Raw genomic sequence first — 14,599 nt, forward strand, 5'->3', positions numbered from 1 at the left:
CTTAGAATGCACATACATCAAACAATATCAATAAAATGACACATTGATGTCATTCCAATAGTTCTTAAATTATAGTTATAAACGTGTTGATGATGTAATTTTTCATTTTGTTCTTTTTGAATTAGTTTATAGCAGCAAGAATTATAAGTCAACTCCCCTCATGGTAAACGACATAGATTAGTCCAAACCAACATGGCGTCGGATGTTCGAGTTAGTGTGGAAGCCTTGCAAGAAAACCAAGTTCAGGAGGTTTCCCTGGATGGACAGGAGACATACGTACAGTGAGTTAACTCCGTTAGGTATCCAGGAAGTACATGAGCTATTTTCTGTGATTACTAGAGTGTTCATTTAGCGGAGAAGCAATGGTTTATGTCTGGCACCAATGTTCAAGTATAGTCTCGTAACACAATGAATTATTTTGAAATAGTAAAATGTGCTTTTCCACAATGTTTTACCCTTTGAATGTCTCCAAATAAAATTTGCAGGTACAGTTGTGTGTGTCCCAAGAAAGAAATAAAGATATCATATACGCATACATCTACATCTACATAGGTGTTGCCCCCAAATAACCCCTTCAGGGGCATAGTAGGGGGGGGAGTTGAGGTCCCGGGGTAAGGCGGGCAGGCCTCCAGCCTGGCACGGAACGACTCAACGGTGGGAGCCGTTGCAACTGTGCCAGGCAGGGTGTTCCACTGAGGGATGGTACGGGGAAAGAAAGAGTGTTTATATGTGTCGGTTCGAGCGTGGATGGTGTGAAACTTGAGGTCGTGGCTCCCGCGGGTGCGCCCCTGGGCTGGTTTCAGCAAACTGTAAGTGTCAATATTAATGTGGTTATTAACAAGTTTGTAGAAGAAGGTGAGGCGGGCGTTCCTCCTCCTTTCAGAGAGAAGGGGCCACTGCAGGTCGTTGAGCATTTGTGTCACGCTGCTAGTCCGCCGGTAGTCATTAAGGGTCACGCGGGCGGCCCTGCGCTGGACGGCCTCCACCGCCTGTATCCCTTTGGTGGTGTACGGGTCCCAGACGGTGGCACTATAGTCCAAGTGAGGCTGCACCAGCGCTTTGTAGCAAGTGGCCTTGACCCTAGATGGACAATGGGTCAAATTGCGCCGAATGACCCCCAGAACACGACCGGCTTTGCTAGTGGCGTGGTTGATATGGCCGCCTTGCATCTTACTAGTATATGAATTATGATAAATTATATGAATAGTCATTACTCAGCCATTAAAAAGTGCATTCAGTTTTATTAGGAAAGCTTCACTAGAGCCAGCAAAAGTGACACACACTTAAAGGCAACCTAAGCAATATTAGGGCGCTGAAAGTCATATATTCAAAATCAATTTTTTTCTGATTTCTGTCCATAGTAAGTTTAGATAACACTATACCATCACATATCGACCACCATGGAGCAAAAATGTGATGTCGTTGTGTGGTGGTAACTCATTGAAAATCTGAGCACTTGGACTAAGTTGGAGGCCAGCCATCATTTCAAATCTTCCGAACATGCACGATTCTGACCGATAAATCCCGAACGCATCCGAAGAAATAATCACGTGGTCATGGCTTAATGTCCTTGGGCATTGTGACGTCACGCGGCCGGAAGTTACCGAAAATTGTCGACAGGAAACCGTTACGGCTGGATTCTGGGCTGATTTTTTGGGGGACCCAATAAATAAAATACTCCTTTTGTGGCTTGCTTCTGTGCTATTTTTAAATGCCCAAAGTCTGAAATAATGATGCAGATGTGCTAGAATGGGGAAGCAAATGTCAGTTTCAACCTCACAACACAAAATTGTTTTCCCCAGAATATTTCAAGTTTTACCCCCTGAAATCGCTTAGGGCACCTTTAAAAGACCCCTGGAAATTCAAGGAGGGTACCTACGTAAACTCTACCAGACTCTACCTGTGTAAATAGACAATACTCTGAACTTTAAAAACAATGTTGATACAATGTAAACATTGTATATCTTAAGAAACGTTGAAGTAATCTGCTAAACCACACTAACTACAATGTATATAAGAAAAAACGGACTGTTCCAAAACATTTAGTAAACGTGGAGGGGGAGGCAAAAGGTTTCGTAGTCCATGACATTTGTGTATATGTCAAATGACACTTATTTCAGTCAAAATCTCACACAAAATAGAAGTAACAATTACCATGATTGCAATTTCATCTACGTTTATATATCAGTCATTTATATAATAATATTATCAGTCTTTTATATACAGTATCAGTCATTTATGCTGATATACCCGAGTACTAGTATGAGAATTACAGTATAATGACTGTATGATGATGATGATCCACTGTATTAATAAATTAATTAATTAATTAATATTCTGCAGCTCACTCACAGGTAGTTGTAGAAACAGCCTCTGGCTGCATTCAGTCTTTCTTCGTTTCTTTCCATTGTGTCTTCTTTCCTGCAAGCTGCTGTAGCTCTCTGAGTTTCTTTGCAGTTTACTGTAATAGTATAGTCATTGTATGATTACATTCATATGACTGATTTTTTCATTATGAACTGTTATGTTTCAGGCCACTGTCTATGTCAGAGAATTTGTCGAAGTTGGCCCACAGGATAGACTTCTCTCAGGAGGACTCTGATGGAGATGTCCAGCTGGAGGCTGGGGAGGAGGAGGAGGAAGAGGAGGAGGAGAGGAAGAAACAAGAAGCCCACTGGCCATGGGAGTCCATCAGAGATAAGCTCAGGTCTGTTGGAAACATCTTTTTCTGTACAGTTCTACAGAAGCTGTAATACTGTAAATGAAGAAATGTTCACAGTGGTTTTGTGCTTACGGTTATCGCGGTGAAATCTTTACTGTGAACTTAAAACCACCACAAAAAGCCGTTCAATTGTGTGACTGTAGCACTATTATTGTTTCAAACGCGAACTCAAAACCACCCGAACACTCCATTTTCTCCCTACCACGAAATTAAATCCCAGCAAAAATTTCCCACCTGCATGTAGTAGAGGGTTCTTATACTGAAGTGTGGAGTGCTAAACTAAACAATAAAGGCACAAACAAACAAATTTAATTTCTTTGTTCTTCATTTTTGCCAAAAAAAACTTGATTTGTGTCAAGTCTATGGAACAGGTGTCACAAAGCAGTATGGATGTGGTATGGGGTCGTGTGGCATAACGGCAAAGCGTTTGGCTCAGAACCAAGTGGTCCCGGGTTCGAATCCTGTCATGTCACCAATCTTGTGCCCTTGGGAAAGGCACTTTACGCGACTTTCCTCACTCCACCCATGTGTGAATGGGTACCTGACTTTGGTGGGGAAGGTGGTATTGAGGTCACCTGCTGGCGCCGAATGGCAGCCGCCCAGACCCTTGCGACAAAATGCAAGTGTGGAGCAAATATGTATCTGTTGCCCTTATGTATTATGTGATTGTAAACCCTGCATCAATTCAGCACTAGAAAGGCTGCCATTGCACTGGTAATTTTTGACCAATAAAACACATATTATAGATGGGAGGAGTCTGTTATATCTTATTGCCTTGTTTGAAGAAATGACTCAATCTCATCAGGACATTATTCCTTCCATAGGACATCCCTGGTGGAGACCAATGTGCTTCTAGATGTTCTGAAAATAGCCAAGGACAAGAAGTACATGGTGTTAGATCCAGTGTCGCAGGAGCCACAGCCTTCTAAACCAGTCTTGCAATATGTGGCCAAGAAAGAGGTAGAAATCTAAGATATACTAATACATTACATGTAATACAGATGGTTTGATCGTCAACTTTCATCTGGATTTACTCCCGTGAGGTACACTCAATATAAAGTTTTTCCAGTACGATCTATCCTTCATGGCGGACATGGTTTAACTTACTTTTACTCTAACTTGGTTCAATCTGCTATATTCTGTCAGAGCATAATATGCAGATCTTAAGGTTACCATTTGAATGAATCATAATACAATTTTGGCAGTTCTATTCATAATGCTTAAGTCAAAAGTCAAACACATTGGTAGCCGTCACAGTCATAGTACTGTTCTACTTGCTAAAGAATGCCTCCTATCAATTGTAATGGGAACTGCAGAGCAGTAAACCTTTATTACATCCATTTTTCAGAGCCTGTCAGGAGCTGCAGATATCCTGCAGAAAGGAGCTGATCGCCTGGCCAAGTCTCAGGCAGAGTTTAGCAGTGGCAGCCGCGGACAGGGGGACTTCCACCGGGAGCTCTTAAAACTCAGGCAGTACTGGAGGCTGCGAAGGGCAGGCAATAACATTTTAGGGGACCTCAGCTTCAAGTCTGGTTAGTACTGTAATTCTTGTTACAGGTTTGCGTAGCAAAACCTTTGTTGGATCCGTTGGCATGTGTGGTGGCCATCATCTTGAATTTGTGACGTCGCAGGGTAGCCATATTACCATTTCATTGAGAGGGATGTTTTTTGGGGTCGCTAGTTTCTTTCATTGTAACTTTATGTTCACTGTTTTCACAGTCACCTCTGTACTGTGAACTTGCCATCACCGTGAAGTTGAAGTTCTGTGAAAATGTCCATTTTCCTTACACCGTGAAATTTTGCTACCATGAAGATAAAGTGAATTACAGTACTACAAGGAGCATACATAACGCTTTATTTTTAGAAATGGTGATGTCAACACTTGTGATGCTGTCGGTACCTAAAGACGGTCACCATAGAAAACTGTAAATTTTAAGTAAAGAGATCTACTAAGAGAATGTACGATATTTAGCAGGGGGGGGCAATCAGGTTACGTCTCACGTCGTTACTTTAGGTTCAGAACAAATTAAACGCCAAATAAGGATAGCTCATTAATTATTCATGAGTAACTGTCAGTAACGGCGCCAGAACCATGTCTACCAGCGCTGAAGATCAGGGCTCCTACGCGAGCGAGCTAACGTGGAGCGATAGGGGTCCTGATTTAATGAGGGTGACTGTTATATTGATGTGCTTCACAAGTTGGTGATACAGCCAACCACCTGGCCAAGCATGGGTAGCCCAGTCCAACAAGACAAGTTGTGTTAAAGGAAACCCAAGCAATATTAATGGGGTCCGAAAATTGGATTTTGAAAGTCAATTTATTTCTATACATGATTAGTTCAATCAACACCATTGCAATGTATAGCAATGGTCATGATGCAAAAATACAACGTTGTTGTGATGTGAGAACTCACTGAAAGTCGTGGCCGGAGTTTTTGTAGGCTTGCAAAACTAAGGGGATCACCAAAAATAGTTACTCAAGCAATTGGGTACAATTTTGAAACAGTCAGACGTTTACTGTACGTAATGATTTTGCACCGTTTTGAAATGCTCAGATTATGAAGCTATTACGCAGTTGTGCAAAACAATGTAAGTAAACATCACTACCATAAAAATTTCAGCATTTTTTTTGGCCATGATATTGCTTTGGTTGCCTTTAACATGCTAGCAGCAGAATATAATTACATACATTTAGTCATTTGTGTTGTGGAACTTCAGTTGATTATGTTTTCCTTCTCATGCCTGTTTGTGTAGCTGGCTCCCACTACTGGCACTCGGGAGTTTTTGAGGTGGTGAAGACAACAGAGGAAGGGTTCGCTCCGGGTAGCAGTCCTCTGGAAGTGCGCATCCCAAGTGACCTGGAGGGCAACGCCTACATACAGGTGGTCATAGAGGACCAGCTAGGTCAGTGGATACAATGGAAATGTCGTTATCATTATTTATTAATCATTGGTATCATTATTGTTATGTGGGGTCGCATGGCGTAACGGCAACGTGTTTGGCCCAGAACCTAGAGGTCCTGGTTCAAACCCAGTCATGTCACCGATCTTGCGCCCTGGGAAAGGCACTTAACACGACTTTCCTCATTTCACTCAGGTGAAAATGAGTATCTAGCCTAGGTTAGGGACGTCCCTCGGATAGGACATTAAATGGAGGTCCCGTGTTTGGGGAGAGCCATACCCCACGCACGTTAAAGAACCCACCACACCTTTCGAAAAAGAGTAGGGGCAAGCCCCGGTGATGCAAAAATATGATGTCGCGGGGGTTTTTGTAGGCTTGCAAAACTAAGGGGATCATCGTACGGCTCGTTTTTGCGCGATTTTAAAATGCTCAAAAGTAAGTTGTAACACAAATGTGTCCGTAAATGTCTCTATCATAAAGATTTCAGCATTTTTTTTATTATCATCTTTTGGGCTGCTTTGGTTGCCTTTAAAATCCATTACAGAGCGAGAGGATGCCTTAACCTTGCTTTTCTCCTCCCCTGTACATCTCTATGCAGAAACCATTATCGCAGTCAAGGCAGCCCTGTTACCTAACAGCCGCCGGGAAGCTGCACCTGGCGAGCCACCGTGGAACGTCAAACTCGAGGCAGCACAGAACGTCTTATTCTGCAAGGAGCTGTTTGCGCAGGTCTGAAATATATCTTCGTAGAATTCTCTTGGATGAAAGAATTGCTTTTATTTTATACCATTTTATGTTTAGTACCATTCATTAGAGTACAATTCAATACCTTTCAACAGGAGTAGTTGGGAAACTGTTAGTGGCCAACAGGAAAGGATGTAGTAAGTTCTGCTCAAGCTGTGATAAGTGACTCGAGTACATTTAGTAAAGGGTTCCTGCACGGGAGAGCTAAGTTACAACTAACAAAATCAAAACAAGTTACGAAGTAAAGGTCTATCTCAGTATCATACATGGAAAATAGATGGGGTGTCACTGTGTACGCTCAAGGGTCATGATGCTAAAACATACAGGGACCACGAAATGCATACATAACCAGTGTTGGCTTTAGCCCTTAACTTAAGTGTGTGAAGAACTGTCTATTTTCTGTTGTTATTGGTATGTTCATGATTGTGTTGTACTCATGTTGTTCTAGCTGGCCCGGGAAGCTGTGCAGATGAAGTCCACCATCCCCCACCTCGTAGTAGGGAACCAGATAACTTCACAGGTGGGTGTTGTCTCTAGTATTTATAACAATACTTTATCAATATAGCAGCATCAAAAGGAATAATGATAGATGTGACAAATCATGGCTTTCTCTGTACAGTGTAGATTTACTAGACACAAAGATACACAGGGATCAAAATTGGAAGGATAATTCTGAGTCTGAAATGCACTGATTTTCTGTATGAAACTTTTAAGGGTCAGAAATATTTTGCACGAGTCTGTTGAGTGCATTCATACCAGGCTTAACCCTGGAGTAAATCTGGCTAATTATCTCCATGGAAATAGAGATATTGTTTTGGGTGTGTCTGTCCGCATGTGTGTTTGTGTTTCTGGATTGTTGTAGTCAGCATAACCCAAGAACCCCTGGATGGATTACGATGATATTTGGTATGTGGGTAGGTGTTGGGAAGACGAAGATCAAGGTCAATTTTGGGCCCCCTGGTATGTGACTTTGGTACTGCAGCAGAACTTAGTTTTTTTGTATCTTTTGACCTGGATGTGCTATAGTCTTGATCTTTTGGTGGCAGATAGCTTGTAATGTAAGGAAGAAGTGGTGTATGTTTGAACCCTCTAGCAGCTTACTCTGGAACTGCAGGGGCTTTTTTCCTCTTGAATTGGACTGTTTTTACCAGTACTCATCCACGTTTTGCCGGCATGACCCCTCGACCAGATCTAGCCAGATTCAAAAATCCTGGTATGAACAGGGTTAAAAGGCAGGGATATCCACTTAGAAATTTTACAGTTCTTTCCTTGAAAAGATAGCATCAGTCTTTGGAGTGTGTACATGTCTCCAGTATTACCAGTAATAGTAACTACATGTATGTTTTTGCACAGATCTTCCCTGGAGTACAGCTGAGCATCGCTCTGTGCCATAACACTGTGGAGGAGGAGTCAAAGGTCAGTTCTAGACACCAGCTCTTTCCCTGGATTGTTACATACTTTGTATCTATCTTTATAGCTGGTATAACCGCTTGGCGTAACACACCAGCTTCGTAGGCACGCGGTGCGGTAGCAGCTGGTTATATTACACCAAATGGCCTGTCACACCTAGTCTTTGCAACCTTTCATTAAAGCTATTTAGTGAGGATGCTCCTACAATACTTCATGACAACGAGTTCCATTCTACCATGGTTCTTGGAAGATATGAATTTTTGAATACATCAATGTGCTCCTTTTTCAAAGGTCTTGCTCCCTACCATGCATGACACTAGAAAGCATTGAATAAAAAGACTCTTTTTATACAACCAAGATTTATTCCACCGATATGGTGATCATCTGTCGCCTTCTTCTTGTTTTTTGATCGATAGTTGTGTTTGTGTTACACTTCTGTACGTTTTGGAATGCATAGTGATGTCATCTCCTGTGATTTGTACATATAAATACTTTGCGTTTGGGAATGCATCTCATTATGTATAAGCAGCGACACCTGTGCTGCATTGCTATGTGAACCAGTCAGAATTGCCTTGAAGAAGGTGACAGATGATCACCGAAACGTCAGTGGAATAAATCTCTTGGTTGTGTAAAAAGAGTCTTTTTATTCAGTGACTTACCAACCTGATGAAACTATTCACGGACTAGAAAGCATTGTTGGCTCAGTGTTATGCCTTTTGTTTGTATTGTAAGGATGAGACGATCTCCCCCCAAAGATGTCAACACAACCATGTGCTGGAACACGCCCTGCACCAGATGTTACGTGAGGTCCACAGGAGCAACCTGAACCCCGCCCCGCCACACCCCGTGACCGCGCCCTTCAGCAGCAGTAAGAAGAGGCGGCTGGCGGGTCCACAGGGCTTGGACAGGAAACAGTGCACGCAGCTGCAGGAGGCGGAGGGGCTGCTGGAACGGCTGGAGAAACAGGCCAAGCATACCCTCCTCAGAGCCAGGTTACAGCTTCATAAAATTTGCATTTCCTTTAGCATACTGTAAAAGGCGAAATGTTTGCAGGACTTTATTTTGTAGTAGGAAGAAAATGGAGTGTTTACGACGGTTTTAAGTTTGCGGTTTAAAAATATTTGCAGCCGTTTTAACCTCGCGGGAAAGGTGTTACCGTAATAACGTGAAAATAAATCCACCGCAAACATTTTCCCTTTTTGCAGTATTGTGACAGCTGCGTTACCATTGCTTGGAAAAAAAAAGGTAAAATTGCAAGTATGCTGTTGGCAAACAGAGATGTTCTATTATGGCCCCCTTGCAGCTATCAATAATACTGCAGTAGTTTTTTCTAGTCTTTATTCTAAAAATGCTATGGTCATGATTTTTGGGTGGCAGATAGCTGCTGAACTCAATATTAGAATAGATTTCAGCATCCTAGCAATTTTTCCACTGCAGATGTGTATGTGGTATATCTGACCGTATGTAGCGAGATATTCATTTTTTGATTCTTTTAATACTTTTCTGTATTAAACAAAAAAGTCAAGTCAATACTTTTCAGGAATCTTTAACTTTGGAATTGACTTAAATTAGCATTCTACGACATTAGTATTCTTAAAAAAAATTATTTTTTCATTCACAGCAAATATTTTCTCATTTTGCAGCTGCTTTTCACAATGGTCTTTTTTTGGAGAAACGGGTGAAAATTGATGCACGCACGGATGTCATCCATATAATCAAATCAACATGGCCTAATCATTATGAATATTTGCAGAATATTGGACATGGTTGACAAGCTGGCCCAGGAGGTGAACGACCCCTGTCTGCAGGCCCATGTCAGCAGTATAGGCACCAGTACCGAGTCTTCTGTACGCATCATCATCACCTCACCAGGCTACGAGCAGATCTGCAAGTGAGTACAGTATTGTAAACATGCAGTAGGTTTAACTTAATGTAATTATCTTTAACCTTCTCCCTAAAACTGACTAACTCTGTAACCAATAGGGAATAGGGTGCCAAACGGCTACTTTTGTGTGCTAAAGATTGAAAGTCTTTTTTGTGAAATATTTGAGTTTGACTTCTCTATGTTGCAAAGCAGATTATGTTTTCATCATCAGTGGTTGGGTGCTTGGTTGGTTTGATTGTTTGTCTGTTTGTTGGTTGGTTGCTTGCTTGATAAAAGTATTAATGATTTTTGTTTCAGGGGTTACTGTACGTCAGAAGATTAGGCCACACCATTTTAATTTCTTGGTTGCAAACGGAATTTTTAAAAAAAATGCTAGATTGGAAAATCAACAGGAAAAGAGAATCTCAGAGGAAAGTCTGTACTTTGGTGCACACAGTTTCAGGGAGTGAACAGGGTCAGGTGCAAGTTTTCTCCCCAGCCTTCTGTTTTTATGATTTTTTTTGCTTCAATTTAAAAAAGAATCTGTTAACCAAGAAATTAAATTGGTGTGGCCTTAGCTTAGTGTAATTATCTTTAACCTTCTCCCTGCTGCCCCAATTGGATGCCAAACAGCTACTTCTGTGTGCTGAAGGTTAAAAGTCTTATGTGAAATCTTTGAGTTTGAGTATGAATGTCATTTTTGCCGCGATAGTGTGTCATGGCTATGTTGTTTTTACTTAGTCAATTCTGTATTTGTGTAATTGTGACTTCTCTATTTTTGCATTTTAGCATGTTATGTTTTCATCATCAGTGGTTGGTTGCTTGGTTTGTCGGTACTTGGTTTGCTGTTAGGTTGGTTGCTTGTTTGCTTGGTTGACTAAAAAAATTATCAAGTACTTTTTCATGGGTTATCGCAAAACATGAGCTCATAACAAAAGTGTTTAAATTTCGCCTCCCAAATGTCTTGGCACATGTATGGTTTCACATTAATCCAAACAACACAATATGTTTTGTCCTACAGAACCATGCTGCATGTCAACATAGGCGTGGAAGATGTCAAGGTCGTATCTAAGGATGGCAAGGTCATCACCTTGTCCTACGATGAGCACGAACTGAGAGACCTTCTACTTCACCAGGTGATTTTCACTTCTAACATAACTGGGTCAGAACAAAACTGTGGCAAGCAATGAAAGTCTACCAATATCAGAAATTAAAAAATGTGCATTAGATGATGTTTATTTATTTATTTATTTATTTTGATTTACCACATTTTCTGGAAGGATTGACATAACAGGTGAACTATCACCTTTTCAAGATGTCATCCCAGACCGGACTGTAAGATTTGGACCATCGCACACCGGGGCATGCCCCTACTCGTGTTAAGTGCCTTTCCCAAGGGCACAACGTCGGGGCGCAAGTTCGGACATGTCTATGGGCGCACCTGGGATTAGATCCCGGGACCCATTGTTTGACAGCCGTGTGCTCTACAGTTGCGCCACACGACGCCACGTGTGGCGATGTGAAAATGATTTGATGATTTGAAAGTTATTTAGTGTAATAGGAGATACAAGAAAGTTGCAGAAATTGTGCAGACACATTGTGTGGAGTATGAAATTTAAGTTATTATGATGTAACACATTGAGGCAAGTATTTCATTATGAATGGATACCTTATGTCAAATCTTCAGTTGATGCCTCCTTTATTCCAAATCATTTCTATAAAACTATGATGATATATTGATATCAATGAACAATTTTAAAACTTTGTGCAACAGTAGCAGAATGGGGTCGTTTGGCGTAGCGGCAGGGTTTTCGGTCCCGGGTTCGAATCCCCAGGCGCCACCGATGTTGTGCCCTTGGGAAAAGGCACTTTCCACGACTTTCCACTTTCCACCCAATTGTAAAAATGGGTGTATTATGTGTGGGTCACAACACCAGCAATAGCTGCCTGTGTCCCACGTGTATTGCACTGTTGCAATTCTGATAAATTCAAAATCAAGATCAAATTAAACCAATTTGTAATGGTGTCATGTATAATTGAAGTTATCAGTTACATAGTTAACTGAAGGGACCACCCTAAAGATTAATAATAATGATAATAATATGTCTTTTTTTTTTACCTGCCAGGCTTGTCAGCACCAAGTGAACACAGTCCAGTCGCTCAGTAAGATGATGGGATGGCAGATTCTGCACCTGAGTAACCATGTAGGGACCGGACCTGTGGAGAAACTGGGTAATGCCTCGGGCATCATGATGGCTTCCCCTAAGGGAGACAGGTAAGCTACTGCCCTCCTCACTCTCGATTTGTCTCGTTGACGTTGTGCTCTTGGGAAAGGGGTGTTGCAGTGGCGCAGTGGCAGGGTGTTTGGCCCAGAACCCAGAGGTCCTGGGTTCAAATCTGGGGTCCCCTGATTTGTCTCGTTGACGTTGTGCCCTTAGGAAAGGCACTTAACACGACTTTCCTCACTTCACTCGGGTGTAAATGAGTACCTGGTGAAGGAACGTCCCTCGAATAGAACGTTAAATGGAGGTGTTTGAGGAGAGCCACACCTCGAGCATGTAAAAGAACCCAGCACGCTTATTGAAAAGAGTAAGGGTCCTTCCTGGTGTGAGTGGATCAAATATATCTGTCTGGATATGCAGCTTGTACTGTTCAGTACAAACCTGGTGTGTTACGCCATGGTGGTTTACCAGGTATGCAATACAAACAAAGAAATATAAACCAAAGCTTCCATCACACTGTCTCTACCAGTCATGAAGAGTCCCAAGGATGAAAACAAGCATGAATGAAAAATTGAAAATTTCGCCACAATTTCCTGCCAGTTATGGTAAATTTGTGTACATGGGTGTAAATTTGTTTTAGGTGTTGAGGAACCCTCCGTTAGATGTGTCCTATTGCCTCTACATTGTTTTCCTCGTCTCATTTCCAGGGTGATCTCTGTGCGGAACAGCCCGTCGTTGGGGCCGCTCGTCTCGGTACAGCTGACGCGGCAGAAGGGGTGCGAGACGTGGAGGAGTGACGTCATCAAGGACACCAAGTGGGACCAGGTCGGGGGCAGCTTCAAACCAGTCCAGTGGGACAAGGCCAAGGGCAGAAACTTTGTCAACAAAATAGAGCTACTGATGGGGTGTTTAACGTGATTTTGTATGGCTGTGGACAGCTCATACCCCCCGTGTACTCGCCAAGCAGAGGTTGGATTTGGATTTATTGGAATTGCAACAGTGCAATACAGGTGGGACACAGGCAGCTATTACTGATGTCGTGACCCACACACATTTGTACTCGATTTTTACACTTGGGTGGAGTGGGGAAAATCGTGTTAAGTGCCTTTTTTCCCAAAGGCACAAGATCGGTGGCAGCAGGAGATTCGAACCCGGAACCCCTTGGTTCTGAGTCGAAAATCCTGCCGTTACGCCACACGACCCCATGACTGCTTTATCATATGCCCCGTTTTTTGTCCGCTGTCTCCACTGGGGAGAGCGGCCAAAAAACGGGGCATATGATAAAACCGTCACAATCTTCCCCACCAACCTCTGCTTGGCGAGTACCCTTGTGTAGTGTAACTGTCTGTTGTACATGTATATAAGGCCACACCAATTTCGTATCTAAGTTCTCAGATTGACCGCTTTGTTTCTTTTTATTTGAAAGAAAGAAGATCATGTGCTCTATCTAGGATGTGGACCAACCCCAAAATTGGCATATTTTGACACCAACAGTGGAAAAAGTCCTTTTCTCTCTAGTTGTTACAATTTTTCCATCTATGGATGTATCGAATGTTCAAAAGTCATTGTTTGAAATATCAACCAGCCTGGTTTGTTGACGTTGTGGTTCCTTTTGGGTCTATCACGGGATTCTTGTTTCTATGTCTCTGTCGCCTTCTTGCTCAATTAATTTCCTGCAAAAATCTAAGAACCAAGTTACTGAAATATTCTTCTATCAGTGACTTTTAAAAGGTTGCAAACCAAATTTTTTATGTCAACTGTACATCTAAGAACCAAGAAATTGGATTGATGTAGCCTAACCACCAAAAATGATTCAGTTCAAGGTCCAAAAAATCTTCTTCAACATAAAGGTTCATTTATTACATGTAGTAAATATTGTTTTAGTTATGCCGCCAACAAGACTAGTGTAAGTTTTGTAAAAACCACATGCAGCTGATATTACACATTGTGATCTTTAATGTGTAGCAGACAAGTCTATATTTAACTTGCAACAGACTCATACTGGTCTTTGCTATCAGTCATGGTGTTGCCAGTCATGTATTCTACTGGGCAAAAATTCAAAACCTCTTTTGTGTTACCGATGTCCTCGGGAAATATCTTCCATAGAAGTTACTAAACTCTGAAATACATGTTTTATCATCCATGTTAGTCAATACTGTGTCAAGAACTACCTGTACTAAGTATGTCATGTTTTTGTAGTATGTCAGTTTGAAACTATGTAAACAGTATGTATTCACATTAAAAAACAGTAACCACAGAAGATGGCATTTGAGTTGGAGATTGTTCTTTATGCTATTTACAGTAAGCTCTTCTTATAATGTAGCAAAAGGATTACATTATTTTCTTCAAGGACCCAGTTTAATAGCAAATCTGAATTCTGTGCAGTATCATAAACAAATATATAGTGTGTAATACTCTATACAAATATATAGCATGCAATACACTATACATAAAATCCTAAACCCTTCAGTGTATAGGACAGTGCCCGTCTTTGTTTCTATAACCCTTTGACCACACAGTTGTGCAAGCACTACAGCAGGGTATTAGTCCACTGGCAGTGGTGTGTGTTCAACAACCAAACTCTTCTTATAAGTGCTGAGTGCTAAGCAGTGAAAGCATTATTTAATAAGTAGTGTGCAATACCCAATACAAAGAAGTATAGTGCAATACAGAAGAGATACATGTACAATAAGCATCGTGCAATGCCTATTCAAAGAAGTCTGCAAAACCCAGTAC

At 41.6% G+C, this 14,599-nt stretch overlaps 1 protein-coding gene across 1 annotated transcript; it reads left to right on the forward strand.

The window, feature by feature from the left end:
- Positions 1–152: 152 nt before the first annotated feature.
- On the forward strand, positions 153–14,123 carry LOC136432360 (mediator of RNA polymerase II transcription subunit 17-like). The gene is made up of 13 exons (XM_066423562.1): positions 153–281; positions 2,534–2,707; positions 3,547–3,682; positions 4,071–4,254; positions 5,477–5,626; positions 6,222–6,352; positions 6,816–6,887; positions 7,721–7,783; positions 8,510–8,769; positions 9,531–9,668; positions 10,663–10,777; positions 11,768–11,916; positions 12,571–14,123. The coding sequence occupies exons 1-13, from the start codon at positions 193–195 to the stop codon at positions 12,779–12,781; spliced, it is 1,872 nt and encodes a 623-aa protein (XP_066279659.1). The 5' UTR covers positions 153–192; the 3' UTR covers positions 12,782–14,123.
- The last annotated feature ends 476 nt before the right edge of the window (positions 14,124–14,599 follow it).

This window comes from Branchiostoma lanceolatum, chromosome 4, assembly GCF_035083965.1.
Source record: "Branchiostoma lanceolatum isolate klBraLanc5 chromosome 4, klBraLanc5.hap2, whole genome shotgun sequence".
In the NCBI taxonomy this organism is placed as follows: domain Eukaryota; kingdom Metazoa; phylum Chordata; class Leptocardii; order Amphioxiformes; family Branchiostomatidae; genus Branchiostoma; species Branchiostoma lanceolatum.

Bases quoted from the DNA above. Each gene is read 5' to 3' on its own strand.
- LOC136432360 (XM_066423562.1), top strand. From the start codon at position 193: ATGGCGTCGGATGTTCGAGTTAGTGTGGAAGCCTTGCAAGAAAACCAA. The intron at 6,888-7,720 runs GTGGGTGTTGTC...GTTTTTGCACAG, and splicing joins GGAACCAGATAACTTCACAG to ATCTTCCCTGGAGTACAGCT. The intron at 7,784-8,509 runs GTCAGTTCTAGA...TTGTATTGTAAG, and splicing joins CTGTGGAGGAGGAGTCAAAG to GATGAGACGATCTCCCCCCA.